The sequence below is a fragment of the Schistocerca nitens genome, chromosome 1 (genome assembly GCF_023898315.1).
Source record: "Schistocerca nitens isolate TAMUIC-IGC-003100 chromosome 1, iqSchNite1.1, whole genome shotgun sequence".
Lineage (NCBI taxonomy): Eukaryota > Metazoa > Arthropoda > Insecta > Orthoptera > Acrididae > Schistocerca > Schistocerca nitens.
The window spans coordinates 429700371-429727730 of NC_064614.1; the positions used below are offsets into that span (position 1 = coordinate 429700371).

Below are 27360 nucleotides of genomic sequence, written 5' to 3' on the forward strand. Positions count from 1 at the left end.
CCAAGATGCAGAGTCATGGAAAGCCGAAAAGACAGTTCTATGGAGTCTGTGTTGCCATGTGACACGTTGCACAACAGAGTGACATTTGGCTTTGCTGATTTTACTCATCATAATTGTAGGCTTGAACTTCATTGTTCCCATAGCATATCTAATTCCTTGTCCAGCACATTTTTGTAGGTAGTCTCTATTTAGTAGTTTTTCCATAGGAAAGGGGGACAATCTGTTGGATCCATTATATGCCTCTCTATGACTGCATGAAATGTGTGTCCAAGAATCCACAGGGTAGCAGCCTTTTCTGAATTAGAGAAGGGGTACAAGCAAGGAATAAGCACCATGTGTGGCAAAATGTGTGTCTCATTCATCCAGTTCATGAGTGCTGTCATTCTGTGGCTGCTGTTCCTAGTGTCTGCTGTTTTCTGATAATTAAAACAATGCTCCAACATGTCAGCAGAGTGACATTCCTCACCCATCTGCTAGTTGTTGATTTGTGGCTTATGTCCCATTGATGTCTTTATACAGGTGGAACTGACATCAGAAGACATGGTATGGCTGTGGATATTTAGCCAAATAAATTTCCAGTTGTGACTGGTAAATGTGAATTCAGTTTTGTTTCTGGATAGTGTCCTATGCATTTCTTTGGATAAAGTTCTAGCTGTTCTTTTCATGTTTTTGGTCACCATGTGACCATAGCTTCATTCCTAGTAGTATTTCCACAAATATGCAAATTTATAAGGGATGCCCAAGATTTTGATTGTGATGCTTCTGACTGTGGAACATTCATTCTTGACAGGGTGACTGTTGTACTATCTAGGTCTGTCTCTATAATTCTCACAGTCTGGTGAATGAGGGAGGTACATTTACTTGGAAAATTGATGAGACCAAGGTCTCCTTCACTGAAATGCATACTGATTATGACAGAACCTGTTTTCCAAACATTGCCAGATATTATAGAACTTGCATTGGCTAAAATATTATGGAATATGGTCTTTAAAAATTGTTCAATCCCAGTTTATGCAAGAATTGCTTTAGTTATTCATGACTAATGCTGTCAAAAGCCTGATGGTTGTTGAGCAAAAGAACTGCTGCTGGCACATGTGCTATTGCTGCATTTGCTATCACATCTCTGTATGTACAAGTGGTTTCAAGTATGTTATTTTGTGGAAATCTGTGTTTTTGGTGGAGACTAATACACTTATGCATAACAGGTTTTAATTTTATAACGATGAAAATAATCATTTTTTGACAATATAATGTAATTTGATAGATAAATAATCCACTCACCAAGCAGCAGCAGGAGAAAACACACACACCTTGCTTATGCAAGCTTTCGCAATCAGTGACTCCTTCTCCTGGCAGGAGGGTTGAAGGGGAAGGAAGAAGGGTGAAAGGAAAGGACCGGAGAGGTTTAGCAAAAGGGGTAAAGTTCTGAAAAGTCACCTAGAATCTCAGGTCAGGGGAGACTTACCAGATGGTATGAGAAGGAAAGTCTCCTTTTCCTTCGCCCCTCTTCCTTCCCCTTCAGCCCTCCTGCCAGAAGAAGGAGCCACTGACTCTGAAAGCTTACGTCTGTAAAATCATTTTCTATATGTGTGTTCACCTGCAGCTGCATAGCGAGTAGATTTATTACCTGGCCAATTACTTTATAGGTTTTAATTTTGATGTGACACATTTTGAAACAAGTTTATAATCTAAATTTAGGAAAATTATTGGGTGGCGATTTCTCAATCTGTGAATAGATGTTTTCCTTGGCAGGAGAGCAATCCTCCCTTTGAGGAATTTTGCAGGAATCTGGATGCATCAACACTAACTTAATTCACCAGTTCTGTAACAGCAGGTCAAATAATGACCAAATATCTCTGATAAAACTTGATGGGGTTACCACCAACATCTGAGGATTTGTTTTTGATACTGTCTTTCAGAATTACTTTGATGTCATCACTGTCATCCTGTCAAGTAGGTCTTCTAAATACTACCTGTGTTTTGAAGTGAGTGAGATTTGCACTTCAAGAAATAAAGATGACATTGCAGAAGGGTCAGTTGGTCTATATGCAAAGAGATCCACAAAGAATGAGTAGGTGAAGAATGAGTAGGTGTGTTTAGTAATGGTGCTTTTCATTGTTAAACTATCACTATTCTTATGCTGAATATATGAGAGTGATTTACTTTGCATTCTATGCTTTTCATACTGGAAGTGGTACAATGTCAAGTTTTCATACAGAAAATTCTATGCTGGTCGTCCACGAATAACAGTCTCACCTGCTTTGTTTCATGTGCATTTATTCTGCTTTTATCTGTTTTACCTGCAAATAGGTACTCTTGTTTTGATTAACAGAAGGATCAAGTTTGGCTTTTAAGGACTGATTGTAATATTCAGTTGTGTTGTAATTCTTTAGACATTCTTGGTAATCTGTTGACGTCTTGAGGTATTGGGTATTATGGTGGGTATAAGCAACATTGTTGCATGATATTTCAACTGTGTAACTTGCTATCTTCATCAAGTGCTTCCACAAGTAATTGTATTCTTCATCCAAAAAGTTGCCTCAGAAATAATGCATAACAGCTTTTTGTATAATAGGGTTGGTTAACTCATACACCAATCAATGACTGAGTTAAAATTTTGACATTTTTGTTGATGTAGTTCTCAGTTTTCAATGATTTCAGAGTGCAGGATTTGAGAATGAAGATAATTAACACTGAATGTCTACTTCTGACAGTATTTAGCAATTTTAAGGAACACTAGAAGCCACAGTGTTCCATAAAACAAATAGGCAAAATTACAGCATGAAGCAAATGACTGGTCAGAACACATGAAACGTAAATGCAGTGTATTCTGTTCACACCACTAGGATAAAATGAGTAAATTCATTTTGATCTTTACAGAAAATGTGCCAGACATCAGTTAAATGATAATCATTGATTATTTGTTGCAATTCTGTGCTCTTCTTTGGGTATAACACGTATTTTTCAGAAGGCTTGGGACATCCTTATTAAAAAATCTAACTGTGCTTGTCCAACATTAGTGCTGCACAGTACATAAGTATTTAAAAGAAATGTCTCAGCAACAATACATGCAATTGTGAAAGTTGAACATTTTTTACTGTGAAGCTATCCCTTAAGAGAATAGCCATTCCACAATTGCTTTCTGCATTGACATTGATAATATATTGAAAGCCTGGTAATGTCAGTTGCTTTCATAGAGGCTTCCTGTAAAAATATTACACCAAACATGCCATGTTGCATAAAATCATTAAGCACACTGGTTTCAATAGAAGTTGTCAAGGAAATAATATTTAGCATTAGCACGCAGTAGATAAACATCAAATAGATGTTATCTGCTGTGACCTGATTTGGTAACTGTTTGGAAAGTGAAGAAGTATTTGCATAAATGCTGTATAATTCTCTTTAATTTTTTTGTGCTTCACTGAGAGGCAACCATTCTGGTGTTGTACATCTCAGAGACCATGGGCAAATAAAACAGTTCCACCATTTACCTGATATGATATCTAAGATGTGGAAATATCAATTTAACAATACGAGAGAAGGAAAGTTGCTACTCACCATGTAGTGGAGGCGCTGAGTCGCGATAGGCACAATAAAAAGATTCACACAATCATAGCTTTCGGCCATTAAGGCCTTTGTCAGCAGTAGACACACATACACACTTACACACACACACACACTCTCGCAAGCGCAACTTGCAAGTTGCACTTGCGTGAGTGTGTGTGTGTATGTGTTTATGTGTGTCTACTGCTGACAAAGGCCTTAATGGCCGGAAGCTATGATTGTGTGAATCTTTTTAATGTGCCTATCATGACTCAGCACCTCCGCTGTATGGTGAGTAGCAACTTTTCTTCTCTCGTGTTGTTACATTCCATCCTGGATTTTCCATTGTTTGAAATATCAATTTAATTACATCTTGGTTTTTGTTCTGTGGTTCCTAATAATCAACCACTGAGTTATTTACAAATGTGAAATTCCATTGAAAATGGTGGGCATGTTTGCTGTCATAAGGCTGTCAGAGAGGGGTGTGAGGAACTGAGAATATTAACACCATGAAAAATGAACTGACACAGGGAAACATGCCAAGCATGGTAATTAAGGAGCACCACTATCATGGCAGTCTCACCCACATATAGGAACTGTCTCATTTTTTAGTCAGAGCAGCTATCAGTTTATAATGGGACTTCAGAAGTACTAAATAAATAAATATATCTTGTAAGACATAACTGGAAATACAACTTTCAACATTAGTGGTGAAAAGACTACTTCTATGTCCCTACCTATTTTGCTTTCAAAAGTTGACAAAATCCACTGTATGTATACAGGGAGCTTGAACACTTATGTCTTCCGTTGGTTTTGAGCTAGGGGGTCCAGAGCTAAGGATAAAGTGAACAAATAATGGGTCACAGTTCACACTAGTGACATAGTAATTTTGGTGTATTTTTATTCAGACAGAAGTAATTTTGGGCTTAGAATGATTTCATTAAATTTTTTTATTGTTTAGCAGTACTTAAAAATAAAAATTTCTTTTAATTATAGATTTCCTTTTGATGGGCCAGGCAGTATACTGGCTCATGCCTATTATCCATATGAAATGGATCAGTATGGTGGAGATGTCCATTTCGATGAAGATGAAAACTGGAAAGTAAAGTTAGATGGACCTTATGACGATGGTAAGATCACATAAATTCACAAATTTTCTCTTTTATTTTTTAATACTTATTTATAGCATAGCTTTGTAAAGTTCAGTATATTATTTAAGTTCCTCAAGAAATTCAAATTTCCTTCTTCAGATTTTTATACACGCTCTGTCACCTGAAGTATTCAGACACATACTTGAAGCTATACTCCAAGTTTTTTTTAATGCATTCATCCTCTTTAGTGGTGTTATTCACCTTTTGTATTTTATTATTGCGACATTCACTGGCATACTAGTGAGTAGTGGCAGAAGTTTTCTGGGTAACATAATTCTACTCTTTAATAAAAAGCAGCTCATAAATAATATAAAATTATTCTTCCACAAACCATGTGGCACTTAAACTCTCTGTATTGTTGAAAAACACAGTGCTCCTTCTCATACTAATGGCAAATGACAATTATGTTATCAGATACCCATATACATCTGTGGTGTATCATTTCCATAAAGAGCAACATCATTTTCTGATGAGAAAATAAGAGTACACTTTATTTTCTCTATAAATTTCACTAGTGGTGCTATGCAGGCTGTGAGATAACATTTATGCAAGAGTTCTCCAGACATGCATGAATCCATTGCAGTTTTGCAGGCAACTGTAGTATTTATAGTAAACTAATCAAAACCTGAATAATAAACATTTTCTCTTAATATCTCCTGTATAGATGCGAAAGAAATATCTTGTCCAGACTAATTACATCATTGCAGGTGGTATATAAGGTTCATTTAAAGTTGTAAGACAACTCACACCTCTAGTGAAATTATCATTCTTTGGCAGTTTCATAATCTGTAACAATTTTCTTTCTTAGCCACATATTTATTAGTACATAGTTCTCAATAACACATACTACATATTGATACATATGAACAGTACAGAAACACCCTTAACAGGTATTTCATACTCTGTTGTAATTGAAAACTTTTCAAAATAATATATATCCTTTATTTTTCAGGAGTGGATTTCTTCACAGTTGCTGTACATGAGCTTGGTCATAGCCTGGGATTGGCTCACTCCGATGTGCCCTCCTCGATTATGTTTCCGTACTACAAAGGCTTTCAGGAATCATTTCAGCTTGGTTATGATGATATTCTTGCTATGTATGACCTATACAGTAAGTTTTCAGACCTCAGACAAAATCTGGATAATGATTACCACATTATTCTTTTAATGAATATTATTATAAGAAAATATGAAAATATTTTTTATGAATAAGAGTACAGAGTTTCTCAACAGTAGTAATCACATTTTCATACTGTAATGAACCTGTTAAGTGTATCATATTTGGCAGCCATAGGGCTCAATTATAGTTTTAAATAAAAGTTCAGAAATAAGAACACCTGACAATGAAGGCAGTAATTCTAAGAACAACAGACCATCACAGCTATTTTGGTTTTTTAATAACTGTTAGAATTATCATAGTAATGGAATCCACTGACACATCTGATGCTGGTTAGAGGAACTGATAGGAACATTAGAACATTATGTCCCATCAATGATGAGATGATTGGTGATAGACCACAAGCTCCAACAGAATGAGTATCAAGGAAGGAAATTGCACATGAATAAATGGATCACGCTGCCATAATAATCAATTTAGGGAAACCACAAAAGATTTAAATTTAAATGTGTGAGTGTGACTTTGAGACCTGCTCCCCGAGTGAGTAAGTTCAGTGCCTGAAACACTGTTTCTCCTCACTTGTAAACATTGAGATTAGTATGTAAACTGAAGAGAAGAGTAATAAAACCAACACCTGCCCATAAATCTTATTGGTTTAATTGTGCTATTCAGACAACATTTCTTTAACACGTCTATCATAGTGAAATCTTGATTGTCAACTAGTTACCAAGATCCATGTTCATCCATCTATTTTTCAGTATTGAAATCAAGCCACAGGTTAATAGGCATCTTAAAACACACTGAGATGTTGCTTGCTCATTAATAAAACACATTGTTTTTGACATTTTTCCTGGTGAAACATAACATTGTTATGAAAACTTTGACACCTCCAGCAATATTTCTTTGTTGATGTCATTGTACCCAAACCTGTTGTCCATGTTTGCCTAATATATCCAATTAAGCATCTCTATATTCCTTAGGCAGAACACTATCAGCTGTCTGTATACTGTTTAGTATTAAACGAAAATTTACATACAAATATTTTAATAAATTATAGATGGAATGGCTACTTAGTTAATTTTTTTATTTAGTTTTGAATATTTTGGGATTTACAATTTCCTGCGTGATATTTGCCAACAAAATATCAAAGAGTTTTGCACAAGAATATAAAACTTACTTGAACCAAAGACAGGAGCACAGTGCAACTGCAATTTATTCTCATTTCTAATGTTGTGGTTGTGAAATGCGCAATTCATCCTAAATTCACTCTAATTATTAATAATAATTGCCATGAAGGAATAAATATATTGGCACACAATGTAAAAATCCCAAGGTCCCTGAACAGGTTTCTGGTATCAGCTTAATATTCTTACTGCATGCTTGAGGAAATTAAGTCACATGATAGTAATGAATGAAAATATTAAAACTAAGCTAGAAATCCTGTCTGCAGATTAGCACAGTGGAAGTAATTTGTAGGAAGCAAGCTTCATGATTCTGTAGAAACAGCTCCCAATAATATGTGACACAGTTAATGTAACTCACTTCATTCAGAAGAGTAACTATAAAACAGGTATATACATAATGGGTTTTAAAAATGCACTGTCTTTCTCTTCTCTCTCTCCAAAGATCTTCCATTCCCATTGGCCAGAGATGTTTGGGTCTCAGGGAGCTCAGTATTCCTACAAAGTCCTCCACCAGAAGTATAGAGTACTGTGGGATATGGTGGTCACACATGTTGGCATGCACAGATGCATGTGACCAGTTGTGCTGTGGTTGGCACTGCACAGGGCATAACCAGATCATTTCTTGTGGTGGTATGTGATGTGCTTAGGGCTGGTTCTGTGCCAGATGTGTGGACGGAGCCTGAGATGGCCATATTGTGACTCAGATGGTGCAATGAATGGAGAAGGAGGCAGTGGATGCTCACCAAAGTCCTGGCCAGCTCGCGTCAAATACAAGTGCATAGGTTTGCCACATGCTAGAATGTCAAACATCTGTGAACCACTTTGAGCAACCTGTATGAATCTGAATAAAGGAGCTGCAAAGCTAATCATATGGTGTCATCTCACAACATGACTAAGTCACAAGAGGTGAGGTTCTTGTGTATAAACACTTTTAGGGTTAAATGAATTGAGGGGCACAGAATGTGCATGTTCTGAATATGTTCCTGAACATGATGCACTACTGTTAGTAAGTCTACCTGTTTTGTGTCAGTCATAGGCTGGATGAGGTACGCAGGCAGGACAGGCAGTTCACCGTAGACCACCTCAGCCAGAGACACCTGTAGGTCATCTTTGTATGCTGAATGGATGCTGAACAGGATCCATGGGAGTGCCTCAGTCCAGGAACTGCCACACCACATCAGGGCCACCTGCATGGTCCTGTACCATCTCTCAATCAGGCTGTTACTCTGTGGGTGGTATGTGGTGGTTCACATGTGGGTGATCCCACAGAGGTGACAAAGGGCATTGAAGAGGACCAATTCAGACTGACAGCTGTGATTAGTGGTAACCAATTGTGGAGTGTCGAAGTGGTTGGTCTACTTCTCGACAAATAGTTGTGGTTGTTTTGGCTGTGATGCCATGCATGGGCAATGCTTCTAGCCATCGTGATACCCTGTCAGTCATTGATAGGAGGTATCAAAATCCTTCCAACTCTGAGAGGGGTCCAATGATCTCAAGGTAGACAGGCCAGAACTGAGTCTTTTGGATGGGGGAGTGTCCAAGTTGAGGTTGAACATGTGGCCTGTCTTACTAAATTGGCATGTAAGACAGCTTGGTGCCCAGCAGTCACACTCTCATTTGATGTTCACCCCTATGAATCCATCTGTCAGTAGGCAGATGGTCGCCTTGGTGCTGAGGTGATTCAGGTTGTGTAACTGCTCAAATATTTCACACACAGCATAAGAGGCACTATTGGTCATGACCCATTTTGCAAAATGTCACAGAGCAGGATTGTGTGAGTCATGGGAAGAGACCAACATTTGATGCAAAGGTTTGTGTCGTGGTTGTTGAGGAGGTCATTCATTTGTTCAGCTGCCATATGCTCATAGTTGTATTGGAGAGAAATTCTGCCGATCCTTGAAAGGCATTCCATAATGATATTCCCCACATCAAGGATGTGATGTATGCTTGTGGTATATTGTGCTATAAGGTCTAAATGTCTGATCTGTCATAGACTAGCATCCTGAAATGGGCTCCTGATAGCATCCATCAGAGGTTTGTGATCTGTGTACTTGGCCACTTGACAGCCTTCAGTATCCTCATGGAGGTACTTGACCACCATATGTACCACAAGAAGCTCACTGTGGAAAGCTGACCACTTTTCTGAGAGGGGATAGTTTCCTTGAGAAGAACCAAAGCAGTTGGGGCACCCCATTGGTCACCTTGCTCACAACAGCCATGAGGGTGACCTGTGCTTCGGTGTTAGGGTGTATCAAAGTAACAGTTTGTGCTAGACAGTACTATCTCCTGTGGCATGCTTCTGTCATCTTGACAGATGACACAACTTTCTTTGTGCCTTGTTTATTATTGCCTGCTAAGGCATTCATGAGAGAAGTGGGTTTATGAGAAAGGTGTCACCAGTAGAAGTTAAGAACAAATGTACCAGTGTTTGGTGTGATAAGTAAGATGGCTGTCAGTTGTTTGTGATACACCACTGGTTGTGATTATGTGGTAAGTGGCTGCTCATATCTGTTTCATGGTGCAGAAGGCACAAAAGACACAAAAGTGGCATTATGATTATGTTGCAGTCTTTGCTGGTTAAGAGCACTGTCTATGGTAGCATTCTCCACAAAGCACAAGTTCAGATTTGTTTTGCCCACCACTGTTAAGCATGGTTAGAATGGTGTTGTCCATCCATAGGTATGAGGTGAGAATTGTCGATGCACTTGGGTTTCACCACTGTATTTACACAATGATGACACTGCACATCCTGCACTGTAGTCCTGTTGGTACTGTAAATAGGTTCGACATGATGGGTGATGTGTTATGTAAGGACCACATTGTTGTGACATAATACACCAGACCAGGTGTATTATGTCACAACAATTTAAGGCACATTTCACAATAGATGTGGGGTCACCAATATAGGAAGCAAGGTTTAGAATGCAGAAGGAACAGCTTCCAATAATATGTGGCATGGTTAATGTAACACATTTTATTCAGAAGAGTAACTGTATAACAGATCTACATCAAACATTTGTCAAGAAAGCACTGCCTTCCTTCTCCCTCTCTCCAAAGATCCTCCTCTCTTGCTGGCCAGAGGCATTCGGATGTCACATGGAGGCTGATATCCCCACAGATTTCAACATGCAAAACAGGCAGAACATAGCTTTGTGGTTAACTTATCTATGTGTGGGTGTCATCTCAATACGTATCCTTCAGGATGCCTAGAAATTTGCCTCACAGACTTTCATTAAGTGTTACACTGTTCTCTGTGAATTTGTTACAAGCCTCTTCCACTATTATCTTGTATGTGTCTGGTATGTATGTATTTGGACCTTTAACTAAGATACATTTATCATCACAAAACTATACAGTTTTTTGTGTGTTTTCCAGTGGCTTTGGTAAGTCACTTCTGTAAGTGAGAAACAGAATTAGATTAAATAGCAAATGATAACCATATACGTAAGCTAAATTAACTAAGAAAAGTGGATAACTTTTTACTTTTTTATTTCATCCTTCTCAGTTGCATTGATATAAAATTCAGCTGTAGAGGTTAATAGTTTCTAACCACACACTTTGCTATTAACCATTATTATTCATACAAGATGGTCCAAAGGCACAGCCAACTATATTGTGGGCAACAAGTACCCACGTTGATCCTAGCCCATGTGTCCATTGCTACTGATTGACACAACCAGGGTGTAGGGTACTATACATTTCTATGCCTTTGGCACATTATTGTAAGAATAATTATGATTAATGTCAAGGTGCATGGTTTGAAAATGGGCATGTCAGCCTGAAACCAATAACCAATACAACTAAATTATATATCAATGCAACTGGGAGGGACAAAATAAAAGCAGTTTCCAATTTTCTCAGTACTGAACAGTTGTGGACCTACCATCCCATGGCAGCATGCCTTGAGTGAACTAAATTAACTGGTTGTAAACATTTTACATGAAAAAAATGTCAGCAGTCTTCACACTGTCAACCATCTGTCAATGCATTACAACAATTTCTGCTCTTGTTAATTTTCACAATATTTATTTAATCTAGATAGATTGTTTGATAAACAATTACGATTACATGACTTGTTGCTGTTTTTTCTTTTTCAAGAATGACCAGCTTATGATTCTTATTTCATGAGAGAAACCTGTGTTCGTCATTTATAAAAATTATAAATATTATATAAAAAATAGATTGCTACTCACTGTAAAGGTTTTTAACTGCAGACAGGTGAAACAAAAAGACTGTTACACATTGAGCTTTTGTCCAAAGCCTTCTTCAGAAAAGAAAACACACACACACACACACACACACACACACATTCATACAAGCAGGCACACCTTATGCACACATGACTGCTATCTCCAGCTGCTGTGGTCAGAATGCAATAAACTAAAGCAGTAATCCAGAATGGGGCAAGGAAGAGGGTTGGATAGTGGGGTAAGAGTTGGGGGAGAGAAGATCGCTGTCTGGTGGAACATGCAGGGGCTAGATGGCAGCAGGACAAGACAGTCAGATGTGGCATTGGAAGCTGTGTAGAAGGGAAAGAGTGGATCGAGGGAGGGGAGCGAGAGAGAGAGTGGAAAATGACAAGAGCAAAGAACGAGAAAAATTATGTAGTTAACAAAATATTAGTCTACTAACAGCTCTCATTGAAAGATGTGTTCTGTATCTAGCCTATGTGACTAACACTAAAACAGATACTGAGATTAGGTTAAGTAGCATTTGCCATACAAGTATAATGGTAATAGGAACTTTGAAATAAAGTATGATAGTATTATGAAAAGGATAGATCGCTACTCACCATATAGTGGATATGCTGAGTCGCAGACAGGCACAACAAAAAGACTGCTAGACAAGTAAGCTTGCAGCTAAAATATCTTCTTCTGAATTAGACAGCACACACCCATTCTCACAAATTTAACTCACACACACATAACCACTGTCTCTGGCTGCCGTGGTGAGACTGTGAGCAACTGCTTGTGGTGGGAGAAACAACCTGGGCAATGAGGGTAAGGAGGAGGATGTGGTGGGAAGGAGGAGGGATGGCAGAGTAGGGGTGGGGTATGACAAAGTGGTGCTTGTGGGACTGTGGGAGCATGAGGAGCAGGAGGATAAGGGGGGGGGGGGATGAGGGTATGAAGCTAGGTGCAGTCGTGAGGGTAGATGGAGGGGTTGAGAGGGAGCAGCAGAAAAGGAGAGTAATTCAAAACAGGAAAGGGGATATGCAGATGAAAGACAGAGGCTAACAAGGGTTGAAGTCAGGAGGGTTATGAGGAATGTAGGATATATTGTAGGGAGAGTTCTCATTTGTGCAGTTCTGAAAAGCTGGTGTTGATAGGAAGGCTCAAGATGGCACAGGCTGTGAAGCAGTCATTGAAATGAAGAATGTTGCATTGGGCAGTGTGCTCACCGACAGGGTGGTCCAGTTGTTTCTTGGCCACAGTTTGTCAGTGGCCATTCATGCAGACAGACAGTTTGTTGATTATCATGCCCATGTAGAATGCAGCACAGTAGATGCAGATTAGCTTGTAGATCACATAAGTAGTTCACAGGTAAGCCTGCCTTTGATGGGGTAGGTGATACTTGTGACCAGACTGGAGTAGGTCATGGTGGAAGGATGCATGTGACAGGCCTTGCAACTGGGTCTGTTACAAGGATATGAGCCCTGAGGCAAGGTATTGGGAGCAAGGCTTGAGTAGGGATGGATTGGGATATTGTGTAGGGCTGGTAGGTGGCAGAATACCCCTGTGAGAATAGTGGGAAGTTCGGTCACAAGCATCACCTATCCCATCAAAGGCAGGGCTACCTGTAAACCAGCCATGTGATCTACAAGCTAAGCTGCAACCACTATGCTACATTCTACATTGGCTTGAGAACCAACAAGTGTCTATTCACAAAATGGCCACCAGCAAACTGTGGCTAAGAAACAACTGGAGCATCCAATTGTTGAGCATGCTATTCAACACAACACTCTTCATTTCAGTGACTGCTTCACAGTCTGTACCATCTTGATCCTTCCTGCCAACAGCGGCTTATATAAATTGCACAGATGGGAACTTTCCCTGCAATATTTCCTACATTGCTGTAGCCCTCCTGGTCTCAACCTTTGTTAGTCACTGTCCTTCACTCACCTACCCCTTCCCTATTCACACTCCAGCACTGCACAGGTTTCTATTCCTGTAACACACCAAAAGTATTTTTAATTCTCCCCTTTTCTGCCTTCTGCCCCACTCTCCACCCTCCGTCTATTCTCCCGACTGCACCTACCTGCCCTGCCCTCTCTCCACATCATCCCTATATACTCCTGCAAGTAGCACTTTACAGTCCCCCACCCATACCTTACTATCCCTCCTCACCCCACCTCCTCCTTACCCAAACCACTCAGATTGCTTCTCCCATCATACACTGTTGCTCACAGTCCGGCCTCAGCACCCAGAGACAGTGGTCATGTGTGAGTTGCATTTGTATGAATGTGTGTATGTGTATGTTGTCTAATTCAGAAGAGGGTCTTTTGGTTGAAAACTTATTTGTCTAGTAGACCTTTTGTTGTTCCTGTATGCGACTCAACATCTCTACTGTGTGGTGAATAGCAATCCATTCTTCTGATAATATTGCCATTATTCTGTTCGGATTTTCCATTGTTTTGCATCGTTTCAACATTAGCTATTCTGTATCCTGTAAATCATAAGCAGCAACTGTACTTGATGTTACAGCATAAGCAAACTTAGTGCTCATGTTTCTGTAGCAATAATTTAACACAGGAAGGCTGTTTATGCCATTTTTTTAAAATTATTTAGTACTGTCCATTACATTCCCTTGGATAAATTCTACAGAAAATATTGAATGTGTATGCTGACCCCTCCTACAGTTTGCAGTACGTGAAACAAATCACATTGTTTAGTATTAACTTACAAGTAAGATACCAAAAAATTATTGTTATATGTTGCAGTTTCTCGTAGTCTGGAAGATGACAATGAAATTAATCCTGGGGTTGTACCTAGTGGTACTGATGACAGTGACAGTGAAACTCAGGACAGAGATGAGGATAGCAACCACGTCCCAGATGTGCCAAGCACAGATGAAAATAGTTCTGAAGGAGATGATGAAACTCATCATCCTGTAACTCCCACAGCAGGTAAACCACAGCCAAGGCAGCCAGATTATCCCACCAGTACTGGTGTGACATTTGAAGATGATTATGAGACTGTTGATGAGCATCGTGAGCATGAACGACATCAGACAACTGAGGCTCCACTTGACAAATCTGATCCTTGCCTTGGTAACTATGATGCAGTATCAGTACTTAGAGGTGAACTCTTCTTCTTTAAGGGAGAGGTAAGAAAACTGAGAGCAATGTATATTTATATAACTCTTCTGCTGATAGACCTTGTTTTTGCTTAAATAAAGTTTTTCATTTTCTGTTATTGCAATCCCAGTTTTTAATTATTATTGTCTCATATATCTTAAGTAAACTTCCACACATTTTACCAACAGAACTCATGATGACTGGCAAACTTCCTTGTCCTATATTCTTAAATGAGTGTCACATCACATTCATTAGCAAACTACTCCAAGTAGCTCTCAGAACAACACAACATCAGAGACATACAAATGCAGTGAAAGATAAAGTAAGAATTAAATACAACCAGGGTCCAAATTTTGACTATTAATAATGAGCTACATGGAATTGAAATAGCAAAGACTAAACATAAACTAAAAATAAATAAATGATCACCCATGTAAGCCACATCCAACTGAAGAGCAAGAGCAATCCATTTACTCTTTTCTTAGCTCATGACTGGTTTTGAAATATGTAATTTCATTTTCAAATGTGAACCATTGTTTGTTTATTGTAACCAAGAGAGTGTGTTAAATACTCAGTAACTGATATTTCAGAAACTTATGCAAATAAACTACACCCTCAATATATATTATGATATGAGTTACTCCTACATTTACAATAATATTCTGGCTGTAAAAAAATGCAGCTAATGAAGAGGCAGTAAATATTTTCACAGTATTTATTATGTGGTTGTATCATTGTAACACCAATTACCTGTCACATTTTGACTTGTTGCCTTTTCTGTCTCTTTTTTTCCCTTGTTCTTCACATATTTCCCCTCTACTGCCTCTACAATTCTGATTATTGGCTGTCTTATTTTATGGAGTTAATTATTAACTTTTCTTTTTGTTTCTTATCTCCCTTTCGCCTTCTCATAACCATTTCAAGCCTTTCTTAAACTTATTTTACACTTAGTTTCTGATAAATCATTTAACAATTGTCGTCATTATTTTAGAAAGTACCAACAGCAAACTGTTACAGCTGCAGATGTAAACATACTAAAGATATTTCAGAATAAATGATGAGTTACTTAATTCTTCAATGATTGATGCATTAAAATAAGCAATAGAATGAGTAGACACTGTTGTAGCAAAACAATGAGCAGTGGTTTGGACATGCACAAAGCTGTACTCTCCAGGCCATAATGTGAGAACAGTGACTCTGAAGATGAACATTAATTTGAAAGCTGAGTGAGAATACTCAGTTTCTTGTTTCTGTATTATCCACTGCTCACTGCCTTTAGTACATTGTGAGTGGCTGTCTTTACTCACTCTGTATCTTATATTCCAACCAGGATTGCTGTATTTAAAAAATAAATAAATAAAAGCGGGATATTCTGCCTTCATACAGAAATACTAATACTCATGTGACAGTTCTCCCTGCTTTTATTTTAGTTGGTTTAATTTTGAAATTTGCTTTTCTTTGTGGTTGGACTAAAAACTACCTTATTTTCAGATGATGTGGAGAATGTCAGGTCGAGGTTTAATTCAGCCAGGATATCCTGTGAATTTTCGGCATATGTTCTGGAGATTCCCAAACACTGTTACAAAAATAGATGCTGTGTATCAGAGGGATACAGACAGCAGCATAGTTTTCTTCACAGGTATATAGCAAACAATGCACATGCAGCACTGTTATTAAACATGCCTAAAAGTAGTATTTCAAAATACTTTTGTATTTTTTATGAATTTCAAAACATCTCTTTGTCCTTTTACATTCATTCAGTCTGTAAGAATATATTAATCTCTTAGTAGGGCTCTTGCTTAATAGTCCCTATCCCCTAACAGAGCCATATCCTCATTCGTTGTTTATTTCCCTTGTTCCCACTACAACAATCCACAAACCTACATTTATGTTGTGCATTACCTCTTTATCCCTACACTGAAGCTTACGTCTCTGATAGGTTGCCAATAACCACAGGCAGTATGAACATAGAAAAAATATTTATAAGAATTTTCCTTAACATCTTTTATAAGTTTTCTAGTTCCTGGTATTTCACACCTCCTTTATTAGCAGATGAAATAATGTGCCATGAAATACATGCCTTCAGTTTCACATTACATAGCTAATTACCTACATCTGAGAAGTAGTTGGACAGTGAATGGCTGGTATAACCACAGAACTAGCACCTGATATGCAAGTACCAGCTAATATGTGCATTGGGTGAGATGTTCATCTGCATTCATTTTTAGTACAAGTAGAATATAAGTAATGCCCTTGATATTATTAAATAAGCAGAGAGCTACTGATAAGCCCTTGTAGGTACTGTGGTTTCAAGCAACAGTTTACTATAGATGCACCTCTTCAAAATTACATTCCTTGAGCCATCTCAGGTTCCCAGCATTTTTCTTTTAATTGAGAATCTGTGGATAATTGAGAAAAGAGGAAGTTACACTCTTTGTCAAAAGTATTACTTTATATATGTTACAGTGTGTGATTAATTGCATTTCCTGCTGCTTTGGTTCCAGTTTTCCATAGTACTTTAGAGCTATAATTCCCAGTTTAGAAGTTTACATTCATCATTTATTACCATTATCAACATAAAGTTTAAACAAGCTCTACTCTGTATATAACATCTTACACTGATTGAAATATCATCAAATTTAAATTAATTTTAATCAAAGTCATAGATACCTCATAGCATTTTCTCCTTGTTGACTGTTTGAAAGCCTCTGTCTGATCACCTGACAGCAGACAGCACCAGCCCACATCTGTTGTCCATACTTGGTAGATGAGTGCCATCAGGTCCACACCACTGCTCTGTGAACTGAAGAAAACTCTGAAATTAACAATAGAACAGAATATCTTGGGCCTGTGGATGAACACATGTCAGCTTACCCCCTTTCTTTTTTTAAGAAATTTATTCCTAGAATAGGGCTGAGAGCCACTTTATACCAAAACAATTTAGACAGGGTCTAGCTTTATGTAGGAATTTTGAAAGTACTTTGGTACAGTTTCCTTTCCATAGCCCTAGAAGATGTAATGGAATCCATTTTCAAATATTGCTCTTGCATTACATCTGCTATTTTTGCAGAATGCCTTCTTGTTGACCTGGTCTTCAGTCTGAAGACTGGTTTGATGCAGCTTTCCGTGCTACCCTACCCTGTGCAGGCCTCTTCATCTCTGAATAACTACTGCAATTTAGATCCTTCTGAACCTGCTTACTGAATTCATCTGTTGGTCTCCTTCGATGATCCCCCCCAAACTAACAACACCCCATAACATCAGATCCACACCACTGCTCTCTGAACTGGAGGAAACTCTGAAATTCACAGTAGAACAGAATCAGTATTAATGATAACAGCATACTTTGGGCCTGTGGTTCAACACATGTTCAATTTAACGCCCCCCCTCCCCCCCCCCCCCTTTTTAAGAAATTTATTCACAGAATAATTTAGGCAGGTTCCAGCTTTATGTGGTATGTGTGTCCTGTAGCTGATAGCAGAAGGTCAGCTGTAGTAGTGGAGTGAATGGCAACAGCTGCGTCTGTGTCAGTTTGAGTGTGTACTGTCTGAAAGAGCTGGAGGACAGTTCAAGCAGCCTAACAATGTGTTTAGGAAATATAAAAAACATGTATGAATCAAGATTAAAGTGGTATATGGTAGGAGTGCACAACAATGTTTTCAGGGAATGCATGAGGTGTGTGATGATGCAGCATTGCCATATTGTATAGTGGCAAGATGGGTAATAGTGTTTTGGGATGACAGGGATGTAAATCAAGACCAGGTCTGGGAATGGAAAAACCCAGCTTCTCCTCGCTCATAGAATGTGCACCATGAACCAGCTTGCACCAAAGTGATATCTGTGGGTTAATCCTGCATCACATTGTACTACAGGGGCAGATGGTCACTGCAACCTACTACTGCAATTTCTTGGAACATCACCTTTGTCCCACGCCAAGAAGAAAGTGATGGCATCTTCTGGCAATGCATCCCACCATCCTTCATGAAACCTACTTCTCTACCAAAACTATATAGAGCTGCTGGATTTGTGAATCCCAAATCTCAGAGAATATCACATGAATTCACAGAGAGGCTCAGACAAACTATTGACAATTGGCATCCCCTTTTTGGCAGTGAAAGTAAACCTGGGCAACTGAAATCCCGTAAAAGGTTCTTAGCCACAATAATAGAAGAACCACCAGCTGATTACCCACCTGCACAGAAAGTGCCCAGTAGATTCAGCACAAACTGGAGGACATGGAGAATGCTGAACCAAATGAGGGCAGATGTGGCCCCAGTGAAGACAAATATGAATAGGTTGGGTCTGGGAACCACAGATGATAAGTGTGACTGTGGTGCTGTGCAGGATATGGAGCATCTGCTCACCTGCCCAAACTGCCCTTATAGGTGCAACCCTGATGATTTATGGTTGGACAAGAAAGAAGCCTTAGATGTGGCCCTATACTGGGCTGAAAGATTGTGATCTGGTTTTTGGACATGGAAAAGTAAGTAATCCTTCATGACAATGCAGGATGCCACACAGTGAACTCCAAGCAGGGGCTCCTGCATGCATGGAGGTGCAAGTTATTGGAACAAGCACAGTATTCACCTGATATGAGTCCATGCAATTATGACCTGTTCACCAAAATAAAGGAACATCTTCATGGCATATGGTACAGCACAAGAGAAGATGTCATCCATGACATAGGGCAATCCTTGCAAGACATCAACAGAGATGAATGGCCTGATAGTGTACAATACCTTCCATCTGTGTGGGGGATGGTGATCAAGATGTAAGGCAATTATATTGAGGACATGCAGTACAGTGAATGTTTGTCAGTAAAGTCTGGTATGAATTATATCAGTCTTGCCACTACTTTTTATCCAACCCATGTACATTGATGATCCCTTGTCTCTGAGTGTGTCCTATCAATTAATTGCTTCTTCTAGTCAGATTGTGCCAAACATTTCTTTTCTCACCAATTATGTTCAGTAACTCCTCATTAGTTATGTGATATAGGTACCCATCTAATCTTCAACATTCTTCTGTAGCACCACACTTCAAAAACTTCTGTTCTCTTCTTGATTGAACCACTGATCATCCATGTTTCACTTCCATCCAAGGCTACACTGCATACAAATACTTCCAGAAAAGATTTCCTAACACTTACATATACATTCAACATTAACAAATTTATATTCTTCAGAAACACTTTTCTTGTCATTGCCAGTCTACATTTTATATCCTCTCTACTTTGGCCATAATCCAGTATTTCATTGCCCAAATAAAAATACTCATGTACTACTTTAAGTGTCTCATTTTCTAATCTAATTCACTCAGCCTTATCTGATTTAATTTGGCTGCATTCCATTATTCTTGTTTTGCTATTATTGGTGTTCATCTTATATCCTTCTTTCAAGACACTGTACATTCTGTTCAATTACTCTTCCAAGTCCCTTGCTGTCTCTGAAAGAATACAATGTCATCAGCAAACCTCACAATTTTTATTTATTCCTCTAACCCAACTTTTTCTTTGGTTTCCTTCACTGCTTGCTCAATGTACAGATTAAATAACATTGGGGATAGTTTATAAGACTGTCTGACTCCCTTCTCAACCAATGCTTCCCTTTCATGCCCCTCAACTCTTATAACTGCTGTCTGGTTTCTGTACAAAGTGCAAATAATTTTTCACTCCCTGTGTTTTACCCCTGCTATCTTCAGAATTTTAAAAAGAGTATTCCATCCAACATATCAAAAGCTTTCTCAAAGTCTACAAATGCTATAAACATAGACACATCTTTCCTTAACATATCTTCTAAGAGAAGGTGTAGGGTCAGTATTGCCTCACATGATCCTACATCTCTGCAATCCAAACTGATCTTCTCCAATGTTGATTTCTATTAGTTTTTCCATTCTTCTGTAAAGAATTCATGGTAGTATTTTGCAACAAAGACTTATTAAACTAATAGTTTGGTAATATTCATACCTGTCAGCACCTAATTTCTTTGGAATTGGAATTATTACATTCTTCTTGAAGTCTGAGGGTATTTTTCCTGTTTCGTGCATCTTGCACATCAGATGGAAGAGTTTAGTCATGGCTGGCTCTCCCAAGGCTATCAGTAGTTCTGACGAATATTGTCAACACCTGGGGTCTTGTTTTGACTTATTTCTTTCAGTTCTTTGTCAAATTCTTCTTGCAGTATCACATCTCCTATGTTGTCTTCATCTACATCCTGTTCCATTTCTATAATCTTACCTTCAAGTTCATCTTCATTGTATTGCGCCTCTATATGCTCCTTCCACCTTTTGGCTTTCCGTTCTTTACTTAGGACTGGTTTTCTATCTGAGCTCTTGACGTCCATAGGGCTACTTCTCTTTCCTCCAAATGTGACTTTAATTTTTCTGTAGGTGGTATCTATCTTTCCTCTAGTGAAATATGCTTCCAAATCCTTGCATTGTCCTTTGACCATTCCTGCTTGGCCATTTTGCTTTTTCTGTCAAGCTTGTTTTTTCAGATGTTTGTATTCTCTTTCACTTGCTTAATTTGAGGCATTTTTATATTTTCTCCTTACATCTTCTTATGGAAGGGTAAAGCAATGAAAAGTACACTCTGCAATAAACATCACAGTGGTTTGCAGATTAGTGATGTAGAAGTAGATGCACATAGCTCAAAATGTTGTCCATCTGATTCTGAGTTGTGACAAGGAAATAAAGTAAGTATGTGAGGAAAATTTCTGAGCTGTATGAAAAAGAAAGGAAGGTTAGAGTTTCATGCTCTGTGGACATTGAGTTCGTTACATATATTTGCTGTGTGAAAATTGTGCCACATTTTTTGTATTGTTTTTCTGTGTATATTGGATATCACTGTCAGCAACATAAAGTAATGCATTGCCATGATACATGTTTTACAAAGACAGCAGTGGTTCAACTTGGTTTTGTAAAATGTTTCTAACAACCTTCTACAAAAGCACAACTAAAGTGGCACTGGTAGAAGTCAAATTTAGGAGGTGTTTGGCATTAAACTATTATCTGGTGGATGAAGCAAGAATTTGTTATTATTAATAGAACTGTTCTGCTTTGCTGTTGGTAAACAGGATGATTTACAGACTGGGCCTGTGAGTTCAAATATAAATTTGTATGAATGGAGTTTCTATCCACCATCATCAACCCTTAGATATCCACTGCTGAACCAAGGCTGCCTCCACACTTTTAGACAGTTTCTAGCTATATGCATCCATTGTTCCTGAATACAGTTTCTAATGTTTTCCAACCATTGTGCAAACATTCATCATCTCAATCTTTTCTTATCCCATGAAATCCAACATGGAACTTCCATTGTCCATCTGCCATCAACTTACTTGGTTACATGCACCATCTACTATCATTTTATTTGTGTTACAGACTTAATTTTATCTTTTTATCCAGTCTCTCTCTCTCTCTCTCTCCCTCTCTCTCTCTCTCTCTCTCACACACACACACACACACACATTCAGTCAGTCATAAAAAACAACGAAAACTGTTGCTGGTGAGTAGATTTTTTATCTATCCAATTTACTCAGTAAAAATGCTGCTGAAACTGCTTTAATGTTGAAAACAGTTTACCAAGATGACACTAAGGGAAAAACACAAGTGTACGAGTGGTTTGCTCAATTTAAAAATGGTGACATTTTGATTAATGACAGATCTTGTTCTGGGCATCCATCCATTGGCTAAATCAACGAAAATATTTAAAAAATTTGAGATGAGTTAAGACAGGGATAGGGGTGGAGACGAGTGTGGGTTAGACATTAGTGGATATTGAGGAGAGAAGAATTATTAGCTTGAAAGGTATGTTACAATTCCCCTTTATGTAATTCAGGGAATTAGCAGCATATGGTACAGTAGTATATGGTGTAAATTATGAAGCAATCTGTTCCACCATTGGATAGTCAATACTGCTCTGGGCTGCAGTTTGGGTGCCCGCATAAAATGATGTGCAGAAGTTGTAGCAGAGCTGGTATGTGATATGAGTGCATTCAAATATGGTGCTGCTTCTTATAGGAAGGGATATGCTTGTTACAGGAATGGTGGTATGTGCTGTGTGAGTGTATCAGTTAGGTCTTGCACCTAGGTCATCAGCAAGTTGTGACCCATGTGGCAATAATTTGAGAGAAGATGTAGCTTCAAGATGGACTAGGATATTTTATAGATTGATTAGGAGGTGGTGTACCACTTTGGGAGGGATGGTAAGGATTGTGAGTAAAATGTTCCTCATTTCTGTGTGTGATGATAAGCAGTTGATGGCCGGGGGAGGGATATGGTTAAATTGTTCCTATCAGGGGTGCTTTTGGGCGATGAGGGGATACTCGTTTACAGCTGGATCATTCGGGGGCAGAGGGGGCAGAGAGAATTTAGAGATTTGGGGCAACATATAGATTGCTCAACACTGCAGGTGCGTCATCTACAGATGGCTAGACTGTATGGGAGAGATGTCTTAGTTTGGAATGCAAATACTGTATATGTGTAGTGGGCTTGGGATCAATGGAGCTTTGGCTGGGGCCATCAGAGAGGTGGAGGTCAATATAAAGAAAGCTGGCCATACCATGCTGGGGAGGATGAGCAGACAGGGAGGGGAGAACAGTCCTTGAGACTGTGAATGAATGAGGATACTGTGTCTTGGTCCTCGGTCCAGACCCTGAAGATATTGTCAATGACCCTGCAGCAGGCTAGGGGTTTGACTAAGAAGATTTCCTTTAGATAGCCCATAAAAAGTTTTTATTTATTTATACCAGGAATAACGGATTTCTCATGGAACTCTGAGGCAGTCTGTAGCTTTTTTTAAAACACATTCCTTGCCTTCATGACATATTTATATGCTCCCCTGTCTATCAGAGAGCTAGCACTTGCAGCAACTGTACACCAATCCCTTATTCCATCACAGTCTATTTCCATTAGCAGTAATGGATGGTTTATTAGACCAGACACCTTGGATAAGTCTAAGCTTAGTTCATGCCTACCTGCTGCTTCTGTTGATCTGTTGTTGTTGTTGTTGTTGTTGTTGTGGTCTTCAGTCCTGAGACTGGTTTGATGCAGCTCTCCATGCTACTCTATCATGTGCAAGCTTCTTCATCTCCCAGTACCTACTGCAACCTACATCCTTCTGAATCTGCTTAGTGTATTCATCTCTTGGTCTCCCCCTACGATTTTTACCCTCCACGCTGCCCTCCAATACTAAATTGGTGATCCCTTGATGCCTCAGAACATGTCCTACCAACCGATCCCTTCTTCTGGTCAAATTGTGCCACAAACTCCTCTTCTCCCCAATCCTATTCAGTACCTCCTCATTAGTTATGTGATCTACCCATCTAATCTTCAGCATTCTTCTGTAGCACCACATTTCGAAAGCTTCTATTCTCTTCTTGTCCAAAGTATTTACCGTCCATGTTTCACTTCCATACATGGCTACACTCCATACAAATACTTTCAGAAATGACTTCCTGACACTTAAATCTATACTCGATGTTAACAAATTTCTCTTCTTCAGAAACGCTTTCCTTGCCATTGCCAGTCTACATTTTATATCCTCTCTACTTCGACCATCATCAGTTATTTTGCTCCCCAAATAGCAAAACTCCTTTACTACTTTAAGTGTCTCATTTCCTAATCTAATACCCTCAACATCACCCGACTTAATTTGACTACATTCCATTATCCTCATTTTGCTTTTGTTGATCTGTCCTTCCTAAATCCATGCTGAGCATTAGTCACTTATTTATTTATTTATTTTTATTCAGAAAATCAGCTAGCTTTTAATAAATTGCTCATTTGACAAATATAGAGAGACCTGTCAATAGTGACACTGGTGTATAATTATTTAGGTAATATGTGCTATGCTTTTGCAGAGTGTGTCTTTGTTATGGATAGTTTTAGTTTTAATGAAATCAGTTCTGTCTGGAAAGAAGTATTAATGATGTGAATAAGCTAAGAATCTGTAGTAGTGTAACTATTGTTTGATTACCTTGTTTGGAATTCTAACACCACCACTACACTTTTTATTTTGTAACTTAATAATAGCATTTCTCATTTCAGATTCTGTTACTGAATATAGAATCATTGTCATTTCACTAATTGTCACTTTTATCATTTTGTTATTTGTACTGCACATATTTTAACCAGGCAATGTGTTATATTTTTGTAATGCTCATTATATGTTGTTGTCATGGTCTTCAGTCCAGAGACTGATTTGATGCAGCTCTCCATGCTACTCTATCCTGTGCAAGCTTCTTCATCTCCCAGTACCTACTGCAATCTACATCCTTCTGTATCTGTTTAGTGTATTCATCTCTTGGTCTCCCTCTACAATTTTTGCCCTCCACACTGCCCTCCAATACTAAATTGGTGATCCCTTGATGCCTCAGAACATGTCCTACCAACCGATCCCTTCTTCTAGTCAAGTTGTGCCACAAACTTCTCCCCAATCCTATTCAATACGTCCTCATTAGTTATATGATCTACCCAGATAATCTTCAGCATTCTTCTGTAGCACCACATGTTGAAAGCTTCTATTCTCTTCTTGTCCAAACTAGTTATCATCCATGTTTCACTTCCATACATAGCTGCACTCCATACAAATACTTTCAGAAACGACTTCCTGACACTTAAATCTATACTCGATGTTAACAAATTTCTCTTCTTCAGAAACGCCTTCCTTGCCATTGCCAGTCTACATTTTATATCCTCTCTACTTTGACCATCATCAGATATTTTGCTCCCCAAATAGCAAAACTCCTTTACTACTTTAAGTGTCTCATTTCCTAATCTAATTCCCTCAGAATCACCCGATTTTATTTGACTACATTCCATTATCCTCGTTTTGCTTTTATTTATATTTTCATTATATATATTTTCATTATTTATATAGGCTAAATGTTGAGCATCTTTTAGTACTTTATCCTCAGTTTTAATTATGAAGTACAGGTTTTCCCAAGATATTATTTGTAACCTTCAAAATCAGTTTTGTTTCCTTGATTTCCCTGTTGATATATAAATCATTTATGTTCCCAATAAAATTTTCCTAGAGGCTCTGATGTATTTTCTGAGGTGCAGTTTTATTGTCCTGTTCATTTTGGCTTGTCTGCTTCGGTTTCTAAAGGTGACTACTGATTTTTTTGTTCCTTGTGTTATGGATGTGTTACCAGTGTGTTTGATTTCTCATTGACTTTAATACTTTTTTTATGGCTATTCTACACTGTAACAATATAAACAATGAAAATAGATTTCATATTCCTTGTCTGTGTAATCATTTTGGTTTTTCTCCCATTGTGCTCATTCAGTGTACTATTAAACATCCTTGTGCTGACAGACCAGTATCTTTTGCTTAAATACTATGCTCCCAGTACTTACTGTTTGTTAGTAAACATGTGATCAAGCATTGCTTCAGACCCATATCCTTTTCTGGCAGTTTCATCCACAACTGGCTGCACTTGTTATGAGCTATATATATTTCACAACTGCTCCTATTTTTGATTACCCTTTTTAAAACTGATATTAAAGCCACCAAGCACTTTTAAGCATTTTGACTTATTTCTTAATTCATTTGCATAAAGTTCTATATTATGTAAAAGTAATGTAAAGGCAATTGTTCAAGACCTGTAGATGCTTGTAATGATAGTGCCACATCTGCCACATACAATATCCAGAATCTTTTTCAGCATAAAGTTTTATCTCTCTAGACTTAATGCCACTCCTAACACTTATAAGTGTCCCTGCAAAAAGCTGCCTGTCAGGTCAAACTCTATAATGTAATATTGTGCTGGCTGTTGTGGCCGAGCAGTTCTAGGTGCTTCAGTCCAGAACCACGCTGCTGCTACAGTCACAGGTTTGAATCCTGCCTTGGGCAAGGTGTGTGTGATGTCCTTAGGTTAGTCAGATTTAAGTAGTTCTAAGTCTAGGGGACTGATGACCTCAGATGTTAAGTCCCATAGTGCTTAGAGCCATTTGAACCATTTTTTGTAATAGTTCAAAAACACTGGGGCAGACTGTGTAAATGGAAAGATAAAGGAGAGTACCTATGATTCTACATGAAATTCAAGTTACCATTAAATAATATCTTAAACTGAAGTACTGAAACTTTCTTAATTAAGTAAAAGATTTTAAACCTTAAATTTAATGTTCACTAAATGTGCAATAAGCTTTATACAGGGTGTTAAACAAAGTGTTCGATATTTTAAGAGGTGGTAGTATGGACAAAAACAAGACAAAAATGCCCTGTAAGCATAGCCTGTAAAGTGCATAACTTAAGAGCTATGAGTACTTGTTCATCTTCACTACTGTGAAACACATATTTTCTACTGCAAGCTCTTTTCTATTTTGAAGAACCCAAAGAATAAAGTAAAAAATGAGTAAACAAATGAGAACACATTATTCAATTAATGTGAAGGAGTAGAGCTTCTAATGTAATCAGCTTAAAACTGCATATGATCTGCACTTGAGGGGTATCACTAAAGGAAGTGCCTAGTATGGTGTCCATTCATAGTTAGGCATGCTTTCATCCAGTGTCATAGGGAATCACATACTTTCTGAAAAAGATTGCTGAATAATTATGCAGATGAATTTTTAAGGTATTTCAGCATACAGGACAAGGGCTCGATGGTTGCTTTCATTTGCCAGTCCATAACAGAAAGTCATTTCCTGTGTGAATAATATGCTTCCATTATGCTGGTAAGTGCCAAAATAAAACTGCAATGTAGAAGCACTTCACAAGTGTGTAAAATTGGGAAAAGGTTCCATTATAACCAATCTATGGGCTACACTTAGCCAGAACTGTGTAATAACACTAACAAATTTTTACTGCATGCTGTATCCATGGACAGTAACAGAGGAATGTGCCCTCATTTGTTACCTGCATTCAGTATGGCACTAACAATAGCAAACAGGTTGCACTAGAGGAGATGTTTTTCACAGCAGCAAAGATGAACAAGTGCTCATAGCTCTTAAGGTATGCATTTTAGAGCCCAGGTTTACTTAACAGTTTTGTCTTGTTTCAGTCCATACTACCACCTCTCAAAATATGGAATGCTTTTTTTTTAATGCCCTGCACATTTATACCAT

At 38.3% G+C, this 27360-nt stretch overlaps 1 protein-coding gene across 1 annotated transcript in view; it reads left to right on the plus strand.

Annotated features, from left to right (window-relative positions):
• Nucleotides 1-27360, plus strand: part of LOC126250820 (matrix metalloproteinase-14-like) — a 120401-nt gene that overhangs the window by 54446 nt on the left and 38595 nt on the right. Inside the window, exons 5-8 of the mRNA XM_049951590.1 lie at nucleotides 4540-4673; nucleotides 5647-5805; nucleotides 13936-14321; nucleotides 15784-15931. Of these exons, the coding sequence (XP_049807547.1) occupies nucleotides 4540-4673; nucleotides 5647-5805; nucleotides 13936-14321; nucleotides 15784-15931 (827 nt within the window). The remainder of the gene's footprint in view (nucleotides 1-4539; nucleotides 4674-5646; nucleotides 5806-13935; nucleotides 14322-15783; nucleotides 15932-27360) is intronic.